The 22701-nt window shown below is 42.3% G+C and overlaps 1 protein-coding gene across 1 annotated transcript in view; it reads left to right on the top strand.

Moving 5' to 3' along the window:
• Positions 1–17028, top strand: part of PRXL2B (peroxiredoxin like 2B) — a 33100-nt gene extending 16072 nt beyond the window's left edge. The window contains exons 3-9 of the mRNA XM_072608596.1: positions 500–4247; positions 5006–5210; positions 11279–11330; positions 12099–12162; positions 12258–12333; positions 13394–13512; positions 16814–17028. Of these exons, the coding sequence (XP_072464697.1) occupies positions 4185–4247; positions 5006–5210; positions 11279–11330; positions 12099–12162; positions 12258–12333; positions 13394–13512; positions 16814–16840 (606 nt within the window). The 5' untranslated portion in view covers positions 500–4184 and the 3' untranslated portion in view covers positions 16841–17028. The remainder of the gene's footprint in view (positions 1–499; positions 4248–5005; positions 5211–11278; positions 11331–12098; positions 12163–12257; positions 12334–13393; positions 13513–16813) is intronic.
• The last annotated feature ends 5673 nt before the right edge of the window (positions 17029–22701 follow it).

The following is a 22701-nucleotide window of genomic DNA, read 5'->3' on the forward strand; positions in this document are numbered from 1 at the left end:
GTTTTGTTGTTCATTTCTTTCAATCATATCGAACTCTTTGTGACTCCACTTGGGGTTTTCCTGGCAAAGATACTGGAGTGGCTTGCCATTTCTTTCTCCAGTTCATTTTACAGGTGAGTAAACTGAGACAAATAGATTAAAATGACTTTCCCAGGGTCGCACAGCTACGAAATGTCTGAGGCTGGATTTGAACTCACAAAGATGAGTGTTCCTGACTCCATACCCAGCACTCTGTCCACTGTGCCACCCAGCTGCCCTGGTAGTGGGTTAAGTACTCCATTTCTAGCCTGGTCAAGATAGGAAGACTCAGCCATAAAAAAACAAAAATAAACAAGTGAACAAGGACAAAATCCAGATTCTTTCAATCAATAACCATAGTCAATAAAAAAATCTTCATTGGCCATGTCCAAAAAATATATCTACATCTCAATGTGCATGCTGAGTCCAACTTCCCTTTATTAAGAGGTAATAATCTTTTCTTCTTTTTTCACTTGATCAGAAGAAGTGATACAAAGACACTCTCAAGGTCTGTCTTAAGAACTTTGGAATTGATTGTGTGACATGGGAGACACTGGCACAGGACCACTCAGTATGGTGTGCCCACAGAAGAAAAGGTGCTGTGCTGTATGAACAAAGCAGAATTGAGACAGCTCAAAGGAAATGCAGGATGTACAAATTTGGAGAATCCACCACAGATGTTCACATGGACTATCTGTGCCCAATCTGTGGTCGTGTATTCCTAACTCATATTGGTCTGATCAGCCACAGTTGGACACACTGAAACTTGACTCTGGCACAATGATGTCATTTTGGTCCTCTTCGAGAATGAAGGACAGGAACTCACCAACCAAGGAAGAGGTAGGCAGCATGTTTCAACCTAAGTCCAACGGAATCATGGTGTGTTATTGCATTGACTGGTCCTTCAAAGTTGTCTTTACAATGTTACTTTATAAATCATTCTTCAGGTTTTCCTTACTTCACTCTGCATCAGTCAGTCAGTAAACATTTATCAAGCACTTACTATGTGCCAAGCATTGGGCTAAGTGCTGGGGATACAGAAAGATACAAAGGATAATCCCTGATCTCAAGGAAATTGCAATTTAATGGAGGAGACTAGAGGCAAACAAACATTTACAAACATGCTGTATAAATAAATAGGAAAAAATTAGGAGAGGAAAGGCACTGGAATTAAGAGGGGTTGAGAAAGACTTCCTGGAGAAGATAGGATTTTAATTAGGTTAAATGAAGTCAAAGAAACCACGAGGAAGACATGAGATGGCAGAGCATTAAAAGTTTGGGGGATAGTCAGGGAAAATGCCTGGAGTTGACATGAAATGTCTTTATCGTGGGACACCAAGGAAGCAAGTGTCATTGGATTGGCTGGGAATAAAGTATACAAGTAGACTGGAAAGGTGAGTTTGGTGGGAGAGGACTGAACATCAACTAGAGGATTTTGTACTTGATCCTGGAGGTAATTGGGAACAAACAGAATTTACTGAATATGGGCTGATGTGGTCAGACCCTCCTTTTAGGAAAATCACTTTGGTGATTGAATGGAGGTTAGACTGGGGTGGGGAGAGACTTGAGGTAGGCAGATCACTCCCCCTCACTAGTAGCTGTTGCAGTAGTCCAGGAATGAGGTGATGAGTGCCTGAACCAGGGTGGGAGTAGTGTCAGAAGAGTGAAGGGGGCATACTGGTGAGATGTTGTAGAAGTGAAATCAACAGATCTTGGCAACACCTGGGATATGGGGGGGGGGGGGGGGCGGTGTGAGAAACAGTGAGGACCTGAGAATGACACCTAGGTTTTGAGCCTCAAGACCTGAGAGGGCTTTCCCTACAATAGGGAAAGTAAGAGGGGAAAGGGGCTTGAAGGATGGATGGGAAATAATGTTTGGTTTCAGAATTGAGTTTAAGGTGTCTATTGGACATCCAGTTCAAGATGTCTATAAGGCAATTGGAGATATGAGATTGGAGGCTGGCAGAGAGCTTGGGACAGGATAAGTAGATCTGAGAATCAAAGGTCAGTTTGGGTGTGTGTACTACTCATTACTAGGTTATCAGTTTGGTGATTATTACAGTTGAATGATCATGACCTTGAAATCACGAACCTGAGTCAGTGGAGCAAAGAGGACCCTGGGTAATCGTGAGGAGATGGTCCATTGATGGAAAGGGGTTTATCTTACTCTCATATGATGAATGAAAACTTAAGTCAACACAAAAATAGAAGCTGTTATTTGATGTTGCACTGATACTGGAGGTGACGTCCAATTCCTGAGGACAGTTAGTGGAACACAGAGCTGTTGATACTCTGAATATGGGCCTGCCTGGGGATTATCCTCTGAGGACCAGACTGGCTAAATACAGAGACTCATACCAAAAGGGCTAGCCACTGGGTGATGAATTCTTTGGCCCTGGAAACTCATTAATATTACAGTGTAAACTGTAGTTTAAGGAGAGGGCTCTCAGGACAATATCTTGCAAGGAAAACAAGTGTCAAAGTATCAAGGAATACAGCAAATGAGACTCCATGGAAAAGAAAAATGCCAGAGGAGAAGGGATTTCAGAGATCACTTAAGCCAATTCTATTCCTCATACCCCTCTCCCCTTTCCCGCGAGTCTATGGAGCCTCTTTAATCAGGTTAAAGGCTAAGAATTTGAAACTTGAAATCCTGGCTAACCCTTGGTATTTCTTCTGTATTATGCTTGTGTGCACAGTAGGGCAAGGAAGGACAAAAGAAGGAGAAGATATCTCTTAGAGATAAGTTCACACAGAAGCTGAACAACAATAAAGAAGCTCCTCTGCGGAAGGACCCTCAGTGCTCTTTGACAAGGAAAAAGCCTGCCTCCTTCTGTCCCTTTTTCTCTTTCTCCTTCCTTCCTTCCTTCCTTCCTTCCTTCCTTCCTTCCTTCCTTCCTTCCTTCCTTCCTTCCTTCCTTCCTTCCTTCCTTCCTTCCTTCCTTCCTTCCTTCCTTCCTTCCTTCCTTTCCTTCCTTCCTTCTATCCTTCCTTCCTTGTTGTTTTTCTTTCCTTCCTTCCCCACTCATACTTTCCTTAATGATAAGATTATTAAATCTTAGCAACAGAGGGAATTTTTGAGATCTTCTGCCTAACCCCCTCGTTTATTTTTGCCTGCTTTAAGCTTTTTTAATTAACATTTAAATCTTTACCTCCCCTTCTTTTTCACATTGGAAATGAAGATGATATAAAAACAAAAGACGAAAATATGGCTCCCTAGCAGTGACTCATTCCTTAGGCTGCAGTTTAATAGGGTAATACTTAATTTAACTTAATAAAGAAAAAAATAAGTTCATCAAAAGTAACCATAGTAACTAAGTCTGATGACATATGCAGGGTTTCACGCCCGAAGGGACAAAAGTTTATATTCTCCTCCCTTCTGCAGAGCCAAGGGTGGTCATTGATCATATATGGAGTCTCTGATTTTTAAAGCCTTTCCTAAGCTGAGCTCCGCCTAACTTTCCAGGCTTTTTGCACTCTGAGTTGCCCCTTTGCAGGTGCTCCGTGATCCTGGGACCCTGGTCTTCCGCTGTTTCTCATTCAGCACCCAGTCCCCAAACTCCCAGCTCCCACAGGTGCCAGGCTGTCCCCCATTTCTGCCTCCTCCCACTTTCCAGAGCTGTCTTCATTCCAGCGCCTTCCCTTGGAGGTTCTCTCCAGTTTATTCTGCCCACATCTGGCTTGCACATAAGATTTGCACGCAGTCTCCCCCTTTAGAGGACGGGGGCTGCCTTGTGTGTAGCTGTCTTGGTGGTCTCTGAGCTTAGCCCTTGGAACATAATAGGTGTTTTTTGCTGACTGTCGTAATTCTAATTTCACGCCGTCAGTTTCAGCCCTGGCCCCGCCTCCTTTCCCAGCTGCCGGAGCTCTGCCCTCACCCTCCTAGCTGTGGTTGGAGGCTCTCCCCGTCTACTCTCCCCTTCATCCGTCGCTCGCCCCACTGCACGTAACCCGCACGCAAAGCCCCGCCTTCTGCTGAGCGAGAGGCTTGATTGGCTGGAGTCTCATGCATATGCATATCAGGTGGTTAGGGAGGTCCCGTTGTTGTCAGTGCTGCCGCCTCTGGTCCGGGTAGGTCAGGCAGACCCCCTCCCCCGTCTTACCCCCGGCAGCGTCCCCGCTTGGGCCAGTGGACGGAGCTTGTGGGGGCACTCCTAGGGCCTGCGATGAGTGCCCTAGACTTGGCTCGGGTGGGCGCTTGTGTCCTCAAGAACGTAGCGACAGGAGAGGTAAGGAGAAGGGGGAGAAGAGATGAACAGCTCCTGCGTCTGGGATGGGGGTCTCTGGAGTAGGTGGGAAGGGACCCTGTTTCACTCTCCTGGGGGTGGGTTCCCAGTTGCTTGTCCCCTGGGGTCTTGGGTCCCTCTTGAGTGTTTGGAGGTGGACGATTCAAAATACATCGCGGAGGCGGGGTACCATTTGCCAGCCTCATTGTGGAGAAGGGGGGGGGGTCCTAGTTCCTGTCTTGGAAAGGGGAGTCCCCATAGCACTCTGTCTCTGGGTTAGAGTTCTCATTCCACACCTAGGGAGAGGTGGTGGAGCACCTGCAACATACTCCTGGGGTGGGGTCTCATTTAAACGCGTAGGTCGGAGGGGAGTACTCATTGTACTTTTTAAAGAGGGGGTCCCCATAGTATGCTTCCAGAGATGGGGTCCCAATTGCACGCTGGAGGTAAGGGGAGATACTCTTTTAGTTCCAGTAGTTCGACTGGAGGAGTCTCAGTTGCACTCCTGAGACAGGAGTTTGGGTACTCCTTGCCATGACTCTAGGGACCTCAGTTGCCCTCCTGGGGCAGGATATGGGGCCTTCCATTCACACCTTGGGGTTGTGTCCCGTAGCACACCTGTGGGGGTGGGCCTCTTCCAAAAGGACAGCCTGTTGCCCCTTCCCCTCGCAGCCCCTGAAGCCCTCTTGGGGCTCAGGAAGCATGGCCTTGGAGCTGTGAACCCTCACTGTCTTTGGCTGTTTTTGGTGGGGCGGGCGCAGGCGGTGGAGCTGAGGAGCCTATGGCAGGAGCGCACCTGCGTGATCCTGGGGCTGCGGCGCTTCGGCTGCATGGTGTGTCGCTGGATCGCCCAGGATCTCAGCAGCATCAAGGACCTCCTGGATGAGCATGAGGTGCGCCTGGTGGGCATCGCTCCAGAGACCCTGGGCCTGCAGGAATTTCAGGAGGGGAACTACTTTAAAGGAGGTGAGTGGAGACAGATAGTCCCTTCTGGTGAGAGCCCTGGATTCCAAACCAGGGGCCCTGTCCCAGTCTTAGCTGAGTCGTTTATTGGTTGTGGGACCTTGGACAAATCATTTCTCCACTTTGGGCTTCATTTCCACTCTCCCCCACCCCCATTTGCAGACCTGGGCAGCATCCATTCAAAGACACAGGTTGCTAGTGAATGGAGTGATGACCTAGCCTCTCTCATCTGGGATGGAATCTTAATACCAAACCTGCCTACCCCAAAACTAGATCTGGAATAAGTAACACCACCACCTCCACCACCAATAATAATGATCATAAAATAGCATTTATATTAGCCTTTAAAGTGGGGAACATTAGCTCACCTGGTCCTCACAAGGACCCTGGGATCTATGGATTCTTTTTATCCCTCTTTTTCAGATGAGGAAACTGAGACTGAGAGAGGTTTAAATGTCTTGCCCAGGATCAGGCAACTAGTGAGTTCTTGAAACTAGATTTGAACTTCTGTGTGGCTACTCAAGGGATCTCAGAAGCCATTTGGCCCAAACCTCTCAGGAGGAGGTTGAAACCTAGGAAAGTTGAGTGACTTGCCCAAGTTACATGTGACAGAACCAGGATTTGAACCCTGGTTCTCTGTTTACTGAGGTACAGCTAAGCCACTATACCACACCACCAGCGTTGTGAGACTCTTGAGGCAGGGTTTCTTAATTTGGAAGCTAAGGCCTTCCTTAAAAATATTTTTGTAACCTCAAATATAATTGGTTTCCTCTGTAATCCTCTGTATTTTGTTTTATGCATTGAGGTGTTTTTTTTTTTTTGAGGCAATTAGGGTGAAGTGACTTGCCCAGGGTCACCCGACTAGTAAGTGTCTGAGGTCAAATGAGAACTCAGGTCCTCCTGACTCCAGGCCTAGTGCTTTATCCACTGCAGTGCCACCTCACTGCCCCTACTTTATGCATTTAGAAATATTTTTTGATTAGTGGTCCATAAACTTCACCAGAGTGCCCAAGGGGACCAGGATCCAGAAAGATTCAGTCAATTGCAGTTACTATGTGCCCAGCATCAGTTAAGAATTGAGGCTCTTAGCTGTAATGAGACGATTGTTCATAAGGTCTTTGCAGTCTTATAAATGTCACTTATTATAAGGGACTTGGATTAAATGATCTCTAAGCTCCCCTCCAGAGTTAAATCCTATGGTCCTAGCCTGGGAAAGGAGAATGTGAGGGCAACCTGATGAAAGGAACTTGGTCTGGGAGTCAGGAGACTTGGCTCTGCTTTTAACTGGCCAGGTCACCATGGGCATGTCAATCCTTATCTTTCTCTGGGCCTCTTATTTAACATTCCCCTCTTATTTAACAATTGGAGGATCCCACATCTGGAACCTAAAGGGACTTTTAGAGGCTGTATGAGCTGACCCCTTCACATTACAGGTGAGGGGATGAGCCCGGGGAGGTGAATGATTTGTCTGGACTTAGAAGTTAGTAAGTGTTCAGAATCGTTGTGACTCCAAGGCTGGCTATGTGTCCTCCCTGCCTGCTGCCTATCCAATAATGCTGGACTTCCATATGGTTCTTTAATTTTTTCAAAGTGTTTTTCATACATCATCTCATTCAAGCCTTGAAACAACTCTGGGAGACAGAGTCCATGACTATCCCCATTTTACAGATGGGGAAACAGAGGCTGAGAGCATCTAAGGGATTTGCCTGTAGGTATAAACCGGGTGTACTGAGCACCGTTCTGTGCTGCTGGTGAGTTCCCCTTAGTAGATAGAAGGCTTTAATTAGAAACTAGACAACCACTTGTCAGGTATAACATATCGAGGATTCCTATTAGGTATAGGTTGGACCAGATGGACTCTGAGGTCCCTTGTTACTCTCAATTATAGAGGTGGGAGTGGGGGGAAACTGTACTTTATGGATGGTAATAACAATTATAATATAGTCTGTATATTATGTAATAACATAACTGGAATAATAATAGTTATTCTGTGGAGACCCCAGTTTACATCTTGCCTGACACTTTCCAACAATGTGATCTTCAGCAAGTCACTTAACCTCTCTTTGCCTCAGTTTCCTCATCTGTAAAATTGAGAGGATAATAATAGCACCTACCTTTCAAGGTTGATATGAGTATCAGAGGAGACAATACACACAAAATGGTTTGCAAACATTAGAGCACCATATAAATGCTAGGTATTATCAATATTGTTATTCACATCCTTATAATTCTGCTGCAGATACTTACTAGTCATGTGACCCTGGGTGCTCTCAGCTTGCTTCTTCATCTGTAAAATGGAGATAATAATTACATCTGCCTCCTAAGGTAGTTGTGAAGACCCAATGGGATAATATTGGTAAAGTGCTTAGCACAGAGCCTGGCACATAGGAGGTGCTGTATAAATGGTGGTGGTGGTGATGGTGGTGGTGATGGTGGTGGTGGTGATGGTGGTGGTGGTGATGGTGGTGGTGGTGATGGTGGTGGTGGTGGTGGTGGTAGTATTAGAAGTAAAATGGGGATATAATGATATAATGGCAGCTACCTTCCAGGATGTACTCCAGCATACACAGGGGCGTCTTCTGTACAGGTTCTTAGGTTCGCATTTCTAAAAGGAAAGCAACTTTTGAGGGTCAGCAATCACCTTAATCAAGCACTTATATCATTCATTTAGTTGAAGCGAAATAGCCAGTACCCTGAACTTCAGAGAAAATACAAACAAAGAAATGAAGCTCAACAGATAGGGCTTCCAACTGTCTGACCATACATACACAATTACCAAAGAGAGAAGCACCAACATCTGGGTTTTCAAAGGCAGGGGCTCCTTAGAGGCTTCCCAGAGTCTTGTCTGGCCAAACAAACTCTTCCAGTGAGTAAGCTCCAAAGTAAAACCTCACCTCAGAGTCTTCATATACTTTTCAGAGCCAGAGAGCATCACAACCCTTGAGAATCAGTGCTTCATTAGAAATTAACAAAAGGTATGGGCCTTCCTACAAAACAAATCTCCCCTAATCAAACTTCCCTTAATGGGCAGGCCCATTAGTGGGTGGGGAAGATCTTTAACTCTCCTAATTACCATTATGCAGGGCAATTCTGAGGATTAAATGAGATCATAATTATAAGAGGCTTAGCACAGAGCCTGGCACATAGTAGTAGTAGTAATATAGTTGTAGTAGCGTAGTAGTAGTAGTAGTAGTAGTAGTAGTAGTAGGCATAAAATGGGGATATAATGATATAATGGCACCTATCTCCCAGAGTAATTCTGAGGACCAAATGAAACCACAATTATAAAAGGCTTAGCACAGAACCTGGCACCTAGTAGGTACTATATATTTATTATTGTATTATTAAAATGGAGATAATATTGAGGATAATAGCTTCCCTCTCAGAGTGGACTAAATGAGGTCATGTACTAAAGGGCTTCACAAACCATAAAACACCATATAAATTTGAGGTATTAATAATAGTAACGAGTCATTCTTATGATTCTGGTTGGACTAAATGGTTTCTAAGTGTTTGCTATTATCAGGTACTGACCCCAGGAGGCTAGACCACTGGATAGTGTCCAAGACACAAGTCAGAGCCCAGGGTCACCCAGCTTGTCAGTTCTGACGCTGGATTTGAAGTCAGGTCTTTCTTATTCCAAGTCCAGTGCTCTATCCACTTTGACCCAAACAGGTAGAAAGATCTGAGATTTGAATTTGTGTCCCCTGTCTCCAGGGCTGGCATTCTTTCCACTAGAGCCAAAGCAAGTAGGCCTTGGAGTTCACGTATGACTCCCCAGACAGGCCAAAGTATTTAAACATTTCTGTAGCCTTTATGCTTAAAAATGTGTTGTAGCAATCATGCCTCCAAGGTCTCTGGGCCAAAAGCTATCTCCAAGAAGCCCAGTCATCTCTGAGATTTATTGATGCCTTTGTGGGTGAAGAGCCTGGCCCCTCAGGCCTGATGCTCTCTCTCTGCGAGTGTCTCCCTCTTTGTGTGGGTAGCCCATAGTGGTTGGAGAAGGATGTGACTGGGGGCCTAGGTGGAGGGTGGATGGGGAAATATGGTACATTCCCCCTCACCCCTGTGATTTTATTAAAGTATTATCAATAACTTTCACTTTTACACTAGAAGTTTAGGAAGCAATCCATCTCCTCTTCCCACTACCCTCACCATTGGACAACAGGTACAGCCACTGTGTTTGAAAAGATCTCCTTATAATAGCTGATATTTCTCTTAAGTATGTTAAGGTTTGCAAAATACTTTACCTACTCATTAAAGCAATTTTGAAGTTCTATATTTCATTCTTCAGATTTGCCAAGATGACCAAAGAGAAAAATGACAAATGCTGGTGGGGTCACGGGCAACGTTTGCTCATACATTCATACATTGTAGGTAGAACTATGAATTGGTCTGGTCATTCTGGAGAGCAGTTTAGAACTATGCCTCCAGAGTCACTAAATGGTATATATTCTTTGACTTGCAGTACCACTTCTAGGCCTATATCCTCAAGAAATCAAATCAAGGGGAAAAGGATCTATGTCTAAAAAAAAATATTTATAGTACCAAAATATTTTCATGGTAGCCAAAAATTGGAAACTAGAAAGGTGTCCTCCCGCTGGGGAATGGGCAAACAAATTGTGGAATATAAATGAAGTGGGATATATTTTTATTTAAAAACCTTTTATTTTTCCCAATCACATGTAAAAAATCATTTTTAACATTTATTTTTTAAAATTTTGAGTTCCAAATTTTCTCCTGCCTTCCCTCCCTTCCCCCTCCCTGAGATGGTAAGCAGTTTGATAGTTTATCCATGTGCAATTATGTAAAACTTTTCCATATTAGAAGAAAATACAGACCAGAGAAAATAAGAATAAGAAAGAAAGTTTTTAAAAAGTATACTTTGATCTGCATTCAGACTCCTTCAGTTTTTTCTCTGGAGGTGGATGCATTTTGTCATCATGAATCCTTTGGAATTGCTTTGGATAATTGTACTTCTGAGAGTAACTAAGTCATTCCCAGTTGAACATCGTACAATGTTACTGTTACTGTGTACAGTGTTCTCCTGGTTCTGCTCATTTCACTTTGTATCAGTTCATGTAAGCCTTTTCAGGTTAATGGGATATTATTGTGGCAGAGGAGACGTTGAAATGGACAATTTCAGAGGAAGTTGGGAAGTCTTTTATAAAGAGTGACTTGAGTAGAGCTAGGAGAAAAATTTTTCAACTGGTAACAACGTTAGAGAGAAAAACGACTTTAAAAGACTTTAGAACCCTAATCAACACAATGATAAACCAGGAGTTCATGAATGAAGATAAAAATAATAATAAAATAATGTAACAGCAGTAACTAAAACAATAATAAAAATAAAATAAGATGAAGATTTAAAAAAAATACCGCTCATCTCCTGACTGAGAGATGATAAACTTAAAATACAGAAAGAGACATACATTTTCAGGCATGGCTAGTGTGGGAATTTTTTATACTGGTCTGTGAAGATATATGTATTGGGGAAATTTTTTTTTTAATTTGCCTAATAGGTGGTGGTGGGGTTATAGTGGTGGGGACCAATTAATTTTTTTTTTAAAAGCTTGCTACTTGAAGATTTTTTTAAAACATTAAAAAAATTTAAATTAAAAAGTACCTTATATATACATATAATTATCTCATAATTATCTATATGTATTCTGTTAACCCTCAATAACCCTGAAAAGTAGGTACTACCAGTATTATCCCCATTTTACTGATGAGAAAAATGAGTCCTGCAGCTTTATTGACTTGCCCAGGCTCACACAGCTAGAATCTAAGGTAGAATTCAAATGGAATTCAAGACCAGTCTTCACCTACCATGGCACTTTTTCTTCTCTAAATCTTAGCTATAAGGAGGCAAGTGTGTTTCATTATCTGTTTTCTGGGATCATTAGTTATTAATTGGTTTGTCTTTGATTCTGTCTTTGGTTAGTGGTCTTCATCTACATGGTTGTGTTCGCCATTCACTCTCTTGTCTGTTACTACCTGTCTTCATGGTATCATTCATACAAATCTTCCCAAGTTTCTCTGAATCTCTCCTCTTTGCCCTTGTTTTTCAGAGCTTTATCTAGATGAAAGTAAGCAAAGTTACAAGGAACTGGGATTTAAGAGGTGGGTGTGATAAGGGAGCCCTGGGGGTAACTGATAGTCTCTGAGAGCACCAGCCTGTTAGGAGGTGGAGAGATGTGGTTTGGGGAGTGGGGGCAGCTCAGCATTCCACCCCCCACCCAGGCTTCCTTTGAGCAGATGTCCTCAGTCACCTGCTGGCTGGCTGCCTGGTGCCTCTAGGCTCCTGCCTTTCCAGTCCTTCTATCACTGCTGCCAATCCTAAAATGCAGATTTGACTACTGCACCCCACCCTCCACCCCCTTCTCAGAATTGTGGAATATTTCCCTGTTGTCTCAAGGATGAAGTGAAAACTACTGATAGCCTGGTGTTCAAAACCTTATACAATCTGGCTCCGTACTGCCTCTTGAGGGTAGTCCAATAAAGTGCTTTAGGTACCCATAAAGGTGGTACTAAAATAAATACCCGCTGTTACTTACAGCCCTGGGCAGTCAGGAATTGAATTAGTCATTGGTTGTCCCTACTTTAGTTGCCTCATGTGTAAAGTGGGGATAATGATAGCCCTCCCTTGATGGTTTGTTGTGAGGATCAAATAAGATAATATTTGTAAAGTGCTTAATGCAGTACTTAATGTTTCTTTCCTTCTCCCTCTCTTTTTTGATTTCCCTCTTCCCTCTTTCTCTCTCCCTTACCCCTTTTCTTTCTTCTCTTCTCCTTCTCTTCTCTCTCTTTGTCCTTCTTTCCTTCTTCCTCTATCCTTTTCCCCCTTTCCCTCTCCTTCTTTCCTTCTTCTTCTTCCTCTCCTCCTCACAGGTACAACAGCCTGAGCATCATCCCTGCTGCTATAGGGAAGCCAGTCCGAGATGTTGCCGCCAAGGTCAGTGAATGAGGTTTTCTAGGGTCCAGCTTTATCCCATGTTTCCCCTGGATTGGTGGTACCCCAGTGACCCGGGCTTTGCTTCCCTGACACAGGCAAAGGCCATTGGCATCCACGGGAACTTGTCTGGTGATCTGCTGCAAAGTGGAGGGATGTTAATTGTCAGCAAAGGTCAGTGATTCAGCAGTGGGGCTGCAGGGGTGCCGGCATCATCTTCCAATCAGGAAGATTGGGCAGGGTTAGATCTAGCCATATGCTGTTCCCTGCAGCAAATGAAGATCCAGAATCTTCCCCCCAAAAGCCAGCTCATCTTCTTTACCATCTTGGCCTAGTGAATGGAGGGGTTCATATCATGCCTCTGACATGTACTAGCTGTGTGACCTTGGGCAAGTCACTTAACTTTTGTGTCAGTTTCATTATCTATAAAATATGAAAAATAATGGCTAGAGAACTGACCTCATAGACTTCTCATGATGATCAAATCAGATAATATATGTAAAATGCTTTACAAACCCTAGAGCACTATGACAATAATTACGAGCATTTTTATAGCAGTCTAGGATTGGCAAGGTATTTTGTATATGCTCTCTCATTTGAACCTTACAGTAGCTCTGTTGAGTAGGTAGGGGCCATCATTATCCCCACGTTACAGAGAAGTATACAGAGGACCAGTGATTTGTCCACTGTCACAGAGCTAGCTCGCAAATATCCAAAACAGTCTGGCACCCTGATGAGAATGTTGATAACCAGTAATAGTATTTTGTCCCAATATTTTTATTTAGTATAAAAAACAATTATTTTGTATACCTGTGCAGGAGTCTGTTGAACACTGACTGTAAATTAATAATAGCCGATTCTAGCTTATCCTAGCACCACCTGTCTCACTTGGAGTCAGGAAGGCCCTGAATTCGAATCCCCCCCTCATACTTAGGAGGCTTAAACTCTGTTTCCCATTCTCCTGTGAACGTATCTGAACAACAACAAAGCACTTGGCACAGGGCCTGGCCCATAGTAGGTTCTGTATAAATGCCTATTCCTTCCCCTGCCTACCCAAACAGGTCTCTTTTCGCTTATGGGTTACAGTGGGAGATTGCTGAAATTCCCTGGGAGGGGCCTGGAGCCCAGCTCTCTGAGCTCCTGTGAAGAGGGTTTTCTTGACTCCCCTGTGGGGTGAGCCTGCTGTGTGATGGAGAATGAGAGTCTTGAGTGTCGCTTATCTGCTTTCCCACAGGTGGTGACAAGGTGCTGCTGCATTTCATCCAGAGCTCACCGGGGGATTATGTTCCCCTGGAAACTATCCTCCAGACATTGGGCATCTCTGCAAATGCTCACTCCAGCGAGAAGCCTCAGGTAAGCTTCCATCAGAACTAGGGAAGTTCGAAAGCTCATCTGGGCATCCCCAGGGCATGCTGCTGGGGGCTGTTCTCCTGCTTCAGCTTTAGGACTGTGGGGAACAGGTACCTGTTCTGTACCTACAATGTGCCAGTTGCTCTGCTAAATGTTTTGTTGTTGTTCAGAAACCTCCAGAGGACAATGGGAAGAAGAGTTTAAGCACTGTAGGTGTAGGGCAGAAGGATTAGGTCCTTGGGGCCCTGGCCTCTGGGATCCATTTCTCCAATCTCATAATAATATCATAGTTCATCTTTACAGAGCACATTCTGATATTTGCTAATCACTTGATGCACAATCAACGTGGATTAATTAAATTCCTACTATGTCAGAGAGTCAGTCAACAAGCATTTATCAAGTGCCTACTAGGTGCTAGGCCCTGTGCTAAGCCCTGGCAATATAAAGAAAGGCAAAGAACAATGCCTGTTCTTGAGGAGCTATACAAGGTGACGATATGCAAACAACTATGTACAAACAAAATACAGACAAGATAAATGGGAGATAATCATTGTACTAAGAACTGGGGATACAGACAAAAGGGAAAACTACGTTGCCCAGGGAACCTACATTCTCATTTTATCTTCATAATAGTAAGTGCAGGGGATAGAGTGCCAGGCCTGGAATGAGTAGAAACTGAGTTCAAATCTGGCCTCAGGCACTTACTAAACATGTGGCCTTGGACAAGTCACTTCATCTTGTTTGCCTCAGTTTACTCATTTGTAAAATGAGCTGAAGAAGGAAAACCCTAAATGGGGTCATGAAGAGTCACACATCACTGAAATGACTGAACAACAACAAACGCTTTGAGGGAAATACTATCAGTTTCCTTATTTTATAGATGAGGAAACAGTCCCAGAGAGGTTAGGGGACTTGCCTAGGGTCATACAGCTAGTGTCTGTTGCAGGTTTCAAACTTAGCTCTTCTTGATTCTACTTCTAGTTCTTGATCTACTCTCACACTCTGAGACTCAAAGAGTCTCTCAGGGTCACATGGCGAACTGGCGGCAGGATTCCAACTCAGGCCCAAAGCTCTATCTACTGCCCCTCTAAGAGAAGAGAGACGGAGAGGTGATGCTCCATTGTAGTAGAACCAAGGCAAGAAGTGGGATGTGGTACCCGTGCTCTCTGTCTACTCCCTCCCAGGAAGGGGATGGGTTTAGACCCTCCTATATGGGGTCAGGGACTAGCCTTGACCCACTTGTTCTCTGTTCCAGCAGTGGGAAGTTGCTGAGGCTTTACAGGGTGAGTTTGGAGGCTAATAGAGATGGAGATGAAGCCACTGAGGTTGGAGACCTCAGAAGTATGGAACTATTCCTTTAGTGGGGTTGGCGGCTGTCTCCATCATAATCTCAAAGGAGAGGACATATGCCGGGTGCTCCATAGACTTGAATGTGTTAGATAAATTCCAGTTATTGTCATTACTGCCACTGTCATCATCGCACAGAGGACTCTCCAGTGCATCCTTCTATTTGGTTCTCACAGCCCTGGGAGCCAAGTTGGGCAGGTGTGATTTATCCTCATTTTACAGAAAGGGAAGGTGAGGCTCAGTGAGCACATTCTCAGGCTAGAATTCTCACCACCAAGGAGAGTTTGTTTGGTGTGGGCTAGAGATATAGGGATGGACCTTGGGGACTGGAAATCTTGACTCTTTCTGTGAGAGACTCTGCCATGTGACCATGGGTGAGTCACTTAGCTTCTGTCTGCCTCAGTTTCCTAATCTGTAAAATGGAGATCTGTCCCAGGGGTATTGTGGGGATTAGATGAGACAATGTTTGTGGAAAGGCTCTAATCTCTCTCAGGGGTTTTATGGAAAGAGCATTGAATTCCAGCCTTGTGTAACCCTGGCCAAGTAAGCTAACCTCACTGAGGCCAGGTTGCCTCATTAGTAACAGGAGAAGACCTAACCTAGCTTTCCTTATGGGGTTGTTCTAAGGATCAAAAAAGCACTTGGCAAATCTGAAATTGCTAAATAGATTTGTCCTTTTTAAGTGTCCCAATCATCTGCCTCTGTCCAAGCATCATCATTATTTGGTCTCAGCACTCCATATGGAGTTCCTCATAGTGAAGACTGGGCCTCTACCAATGGGGTCCACCAACCTCCTCCTCCAGGGATCAAGGGATAGATTTCAGATGGTTGGTGAACTTGGTTGGGAGAAAAAAGTGACATCATAATTGACTTTTTTAATAATGCTCTGTGGAGCCACTAGATGGTGCCATAATGTGTGGAGAACCAGACCTGGAGTCAGGAACACTCAGTTTCCTGAGTTCAAATCTGGACTCAGATATTTGCTAGCTGTGTGACCCTTGGCAAGTCATTTTAACCCTGTTTACCTCACTTTCCTCATTTTGTCAAATGAGCTAGAGAATAAAAAGACAAACCAGTCCAGTATCTTTGCCAAGAGAGCCTCCAATGGGGTCACAAAGAATTGGACACCAATAAAAAAATTGACTGAACAATGACATAAAGTTCTGTATTTATTTTAGTCATGGAGAAACCTGATTTGAGGAAGGGGTCCCTCAGCATTGATAGGCTTCCAAAAGAGCCCAGAACACAAAGAATGTGAAAATCTCTTGTCTTAGAGAGTTACCTAAAACATTACCCAGGGTCCCACAGCTTTTTGTTCCAAGACTAGAATTTATCTGTTACAACAGACTAACTCTTCATGCTGTCATTATATATGTCATGTGAGAAATGCTTGTGACTTTCTAGATATCTTGGTGCCATAATGGATAGATCACTGGGCCTGGAGTTAGGGAGACCTGAGTTCAAATCCAGCCTCAGACCTTCTTTACCTGGGTGACCCTAGGCAAGTCATTTAACCTTTGCTATCTTAGTTTCCCCAGCTATAAAATTGAGATAATAGATAGATAACCTCCCTCCTAGGGTTTTTATTAGGATCACATGAGATAATATTTGTAAAGTGCTTAACACAGCTCCTGGAACACAGTAAGTGCTTAATAAATGCTTGTTTCTCTCCTTTCTCTCCCCCTCCCTGATTCCTCCAGCTGCTAGTGCCTTCCACTTCCCCAAACAATAACCTCTTATTTACTTAGCATATGCTTATGTGTATATACATGGCTTCCCTCACTAGAATAAACTCCTTGCAGGCAGAGTCTTTGTATTCCCCTTTATGCTTAGTACAGTGTCCCTTGATGACAGGTTCTACTGTCCTGCTCCTTATGCATTTCAGAATGGAGCACAGCTTTCCTAATACAGTCCTACCCTTCCAGCATGCAATTGTCCCTCTCTTTTTCCCTTTCAGTGCACGGAGGATGTATGCACAAGATGACGGGCACCAGACCCTGAAACATTCCCCCTGCCAGACTCCTGTAGACTGTCTCCTCTTCCTCATTTTCTTCCAATGAGAGGATCAGACTGAAGAGCCCCTTCACAGGAGGCAGGGGTAGAATCAAGATCTGCCTCTGAGCCATCCATGACCCATGAATGCTATTAATTAAAATCGGATTATCAAATGAAGTCTCTGATTGAGTTGAATCTTTGTGCCTGAAAGCCAGCATCTCCCAGGTCTGCAGCCCTGATGAGCATGGCAGTTTTCTTTTTCCCTTCTGGCAGATGATGTGTGAGGCACTAAAATTGCCAGAAGGGAAGCTGTTGACTTGGACAGTCCAGGCTCCCCCTTACTGGAGGCCTTCCAGGAGAGGCTTTTCCAGGATTCTTTTTGGGGTGTGGGGTCTTCTAGCTTTGAAATTCTGTCATTCTGTAATTCCAATTATCTCAAAATGGAATGAGACAAAGAAGGTTCCTGCTCATTGGAGGTCACGACAGTATAGTAAACAGAATGCTAGGTTTAAAGTTAGAGAGTCCTGTATTCTAATCTTACCTCAGGTTTCTTGTAACACTTATTTCACACCATTGTTGTGAAGACTGAATAGGAAAAATGTATGTATAATAATAGCTAGCATCATATAGTGCTATAAGGTTTGCAAAGTGCTTCACAAATATCACATTTTATCCTCACAGGAACCCTCAGAAATAGAATGCTTTGCAAACTGAACCTGATAACAAAACATTGAGTGATCAGTTTCAAAAGAGTGAATATCAAGTAAGTTGCCACAAATTATTCTTCTCTAAGGAAACTGACTGATTACACCAAAATTCTTTCCTTCAAACAAAACCGAAGATGTTTCTGATCTAGTCTTAATACTTCATAGAATATAGCTCGGTCCCATAAATGGTTGAATCAATACCCAATCATTCTTACATATTTTGAAACATTTAAGAACCTTGTTTTATACAGATACATACATACATACAGATATATACGCATGCACATATATGTATATATACATATGTGTGTATGTATCTATGTATCTAGTAACAGCAGATGACAAGGCTAAATATTTGTATGGAATATAGAAAGGATTAAAATTCTAGGCCAAAAACTCAAATCTTACATCTACATCTCACTATAGTAATTCAGATTTAGTTCTAAATTAATTGTAAAGTGCTTAACACAGCTCCTGGAACACAGTAAGTGCTTAATAAATGCTTTTAATTAATCTAAAAGATAAAGATCTAATATTGTGTTCATATTAATCACATGACATGATTATAGAAATTTGCCATAAAAGAAAAGAAGCATAGTTACACATTAAGGGAATGTACATCCCTAATTTCATGTCAATTCCAGGCAAAAGTTATATAGATAATCAATTGCATTGAGCTAGGCCTAAAGTCAGCCACGTGGGGTGTTTTCCGTTCCAGAGGAAATGTCATACTGGGGAAACTGAGTCAGGATATTCCTACCACAACCCATGCCAAGAGCTGTTCTCCTAACCTTTCCTATGAGAACTCCACCCAAAGTTCATGGATATAAATCCTCTAGGGTTGCTGGTATCATCAATTCATTGGCTCAATAGCATTCCTTGATGGTCATACCTAGAGTCAGACTCAGAATAAAATCAGTTAGAGTCCCATAAGGTCTTAAATATCAAGTTCCAATAATCAGAACTTAAGGCAAATTTAGCTCTCAAGGTTTCACATATCCTAAATAACAAGTATTGACTATAATCTCACATTGATAACAGTAAGAGATTCATCATAGAAAACCCACAGTTTATCTTGATATAACTAGTACTCACTGCCAAGTAGATGCACTTTCATCCCTAAGTTCAGCATGGCACAAATGATTTTGCCTTAAGATGCTTAGTAACAAACCACAAAAGACTTGGGATGGGACATGTAAATGTAATAATCTCATACATAGACTATTTGAAAATTTATAGTAAAACATGTTCGGTTATTAATCATGTTCAAATGGACATAAACATAGATTATTGCTCTCAGAATCCCTTTAAACATTGGGAACTTTAAGGTAACAACTTAAAATGCTTGTCTACACACAGATTCTAATCCTAGATTCAAAAACAAAGAAGTAAAATCTGATATTCTGTAAGATAGCTCAAAAGTTACTACTCTCCACTAACACAGGTGACTGTACTGAAATCCTATTCCTAAACAGCCAAACAAAAAAAAGAGGTTCCTGACTTCAACCTCATAACTTAATAGAGTTACATCTTTGTTTCACAGGCTTCTCTACCTTTATCTTATTGTACTCATATCGTTCTGAAAGAATGAGATACTTCAGGAACTGAATCTTATATGAAAAGTTGAAGCACTAATTTAAATCTTGCTTAGATCATGGAATGACTAAAAATTCAGATCAAAACACCACAATCTCAAGATGGCGGACTAGAAAGACACACTTACATAGGGTCTCCCCACACAGCCCACAAAATACCTGTAGAGAGGGAGTCTCAACAAATCTCACACAAAGGTATTTTTTCACTTAAACATCTCCCTAAAATGACTTATTTTTATTAAAAAAAACAACCTAAAATTTCGTATGATGCTGATCACTAAACTTTCACCAAGTAAATTGGTTGGAAGATGACAGATATCTCTCTAATTCAACTTTAAGGTAAAAATAAATTTTTAACATTGGAATTTATCAAAAGTTGGTGTAAAATGTCTTTAAGTATAATAAATAAATCCCCAAAATACTATAACCAAATAAATTTCCAATCAGTTCAAATGACTAATTACTACCCCCCCTCTAGTGGGGGGGGGGGCGGTAGGGAAGTAAAGAAGAATTTTTAAGTGGTGAATGTTACAGGCTGAATTTGGTTTGAAGTACCAAAAATTCAGGGGACTTGTTTTAGCCAAAAATGAATTTTGATTACTCTGTCCTTAGAAGTTACTATGGGACATATCTGTTGCTCCTTAAAGGACTCATGTATATGTCTATTTGTCTGTGCTATGTTATCCTTGCTTTGTACTAACCCATAACCAACAGGTATTTTACCTATGCCTTTTCATTTTGTGTGATCAACCAAAAGAAACATATTGTAAAAAAAAAAAAAAAGAAAGAATGAAAAAGAAAGAAAAAGTAAACTTTTTAAAAAAAAAGTCTTTAAAAGAAGACAAATCTCTTTTTTTTCTCTGATTTCAACCATGGGCATGTTGGAGATTGCTGATATGAAAGAAAGATACAAATATTAATTGAAAACTAAGAACCAGATAAAGAGAAATTAGAAGCCAAAATTTTGAAAAAGAAGTAAGCAATTTCTTTAATTTCAATCATAATTTGGGTATTTTATGAACTATTTTGGTGAACTTTTGGGGTACCAGAAAATCATGTAAAAAGTCTGCAATTGACAAGACGTCTTTCCACTTCAGACACCAATTTACCAAAACTTGATGTGCAGTGCTAGTGCCTATGAATAACTCTGTTCCAGTCAAAAGTTATACACACTACACAATCTTTATTGTAAAGGCAGGTGGAAATGCCTAGGGTCATGTATGGTGGTCGTCAAGGCCCATGCAAGCTGTCTATGCTTACAGGGGTTTGTGGCTCCCATTGGGCATAGTCAGGTGGGCTCCCCCATCATGTTAGCAAGTCAGCCTCAGTGAATATTCTGGCTAGTCTGATTTGGCTAAGGCTAGTTGGACAAAACCCTGGCTTATTTTACACAATATTTAGAAGGGTGTAGCTATGTGTAAGGGAAGGGGAGGGGAGATTTTTCTGGGGTAAATGGCAGGGTGAGCTCTGGCCATGTCTTGGGGCTACTAAACTTTTCTATATGAAACAAATTTTTCACTTGGACCCAAAAAGACATAGGGGAATTTGCTTCCCCCGCAATTAATAGTATTTCATATTTTTCCAATTATTTGTAAAGATGATTTTCAACATTCACTTTTAAAAGATTTTGAGTTCCAAATTTTTTATCCCTCCCTCTCCCCCTCCCCCAAACAGCAAGCAATCTGATATAGGTTATACATGCAATCAAGTTAAATATATTTCCCCATTAATCATGTTGTAAAAGAAGAATCAGAATAAAAGCGAAAAACCATAAGAAAGGGAAAAAAATGAAAATAACATGCTTCAATCTGTCTCCAGACTCCATAGTTCTTTCTCTGGATGTGGGTAGCATTTTCCACTATGAATCTTTTGGAATTGTCTTAGATTGTTGTACTGCTGAGAAGAGCTGTCTATTAAAATTGGTGTAATTGTAAGGGAAATTTGAAGATCTTCCCTGCCCCTTAATAGGTTAATGTGACCTGCTTTGAGCTTTGGCCCAGTCCACAGCCTGAGTCATATAGAGCCAAGCAGGGAAGGAGCTTGCTGAGGGGGTGCAGCAGGAAGGGTACAGCTGAGAGAGAGTGAGGTGGGGCTGAGCGAGAGCATTCAGAGCAGAGCAGAGCAGCTAGTGTGAGTGAGAGAGGGAGTAATTTTGTGTAAGGGAGCTTGTTTGTGGGGAGGACTGATGGAGGGAAGACCTGGGGATGGCCGTGCTCCTTTAATTCATTCTTACCATGGTGGAATTGGCATTCTGGTATCTGAATAAATATTTTAGTTTCATCTTTGAGGAAGAGTTTATATTTTGTGAATTTACCCTGGAAATATGCATGCATTACCTATAGCGACTGCTGTGGGTATCACATTGATGCCACAGTTGGTCATCATATAATGTTGCTATTATCCTATACAATGTTCTCTTAGTCCTACTCACTTCACTCAGCATCTGCTCATGTAAATCTTTCCAGGGTTTCCTGAAATTTGCCTGCTCATATTTTCTTATAGCACAATAGTATTCCATTACATTCATCTACCACAACTTGTTCAGCCATTTCTCTATTCCCTCAATTTCCAATTCTTTCCCACAACACAAAGAGCTGGTATAAATATTTTTGTGTGTGTGAGTCCTTTTCCTTTTTTTATGAGCTCTTTGGAATGCAGAGCTATTAGTGGTATGGTTGGATCAAAGGTTATAGGGGAGTTTTCTGATAAGAATCTGGAGTATAGAGCTCTGGTTCTTTTTATGGTTGCTAAACTAAGATGAATGAAAAGCCCAAGAGACATAGTTTCTGGGTAATTGATAATCACTTTTTTAATTGGGCAAGCTGATAACAAATAAATTGATGCTTAGTGATTTCCCTCAGTAACAAAAGAAACCTAATGGAGACACTGAATGATTTAAATGTTTGTTGAAAGGGATGCCCCCTATAGGAGATATCAGTCTGATTGTGGAACAACCAAGGAGGGGGTGGCCATTTAAATGTGAAGGTGGGCTGAAAGCCTTCAGCTCTTCCTGCTGAAGAGACCTCAAGTCTCTCTCCACCTCAATCCAACTTCCATGCAGCCGCTAAAGTGATTTTGCTAAAGGGTAGGTCAGACCACATCAACCTCTACTCAGTAAACTCTGTTGGTTCCCAATCACCTCAGGATCAAATATAAAATCCTCTACTTGATGTTCAGTCCTTCATACTCTAGCCACTCCCACCACCATCACCTTTCTAATCTCCTTACACTTTACTCCCTGACAATCCAATGATACTCACCTCTGTGACATTCCATGAAAAAGATATTCCATATCTCGGCATTTTCCCTGGCTGTCTCTCATGCCTGGAATGTTCTCCCTCCTCATGTCTTCCTCATGCCTTCTTTGATTTCCTTTAACCCAGACTAAAACCCCATCATCAGCAGGAAGTGTTTTCCAATCCTTCTTAATTCCAATGCCTTCCCTCTCCTAATCATTTCCTATTTGTCCTGTATATAGCTTGTTAGTAAATCTTTCTTTGTTTCTTGTCTCCTCCATTAAATTGCCATTTCCTTGAGGGCAGGGACTG

This window comes from Notamacropus eugenii, chromosome 5 (genome assembly GCF_028372415.1).
Source record: "Notamacropus eugenii isolate mMacEug1 chromosome 5, mMacEug1.pri_v2, whole genome shotgun sequence".
Classification (NCBI taxonomy): domain Eukaryota; kingdom Metazoa; phylum Chordata; class Mammalia; order Diprotodontia; family Macropodidae; genus Notamacropus; species Notamacropus eugenii.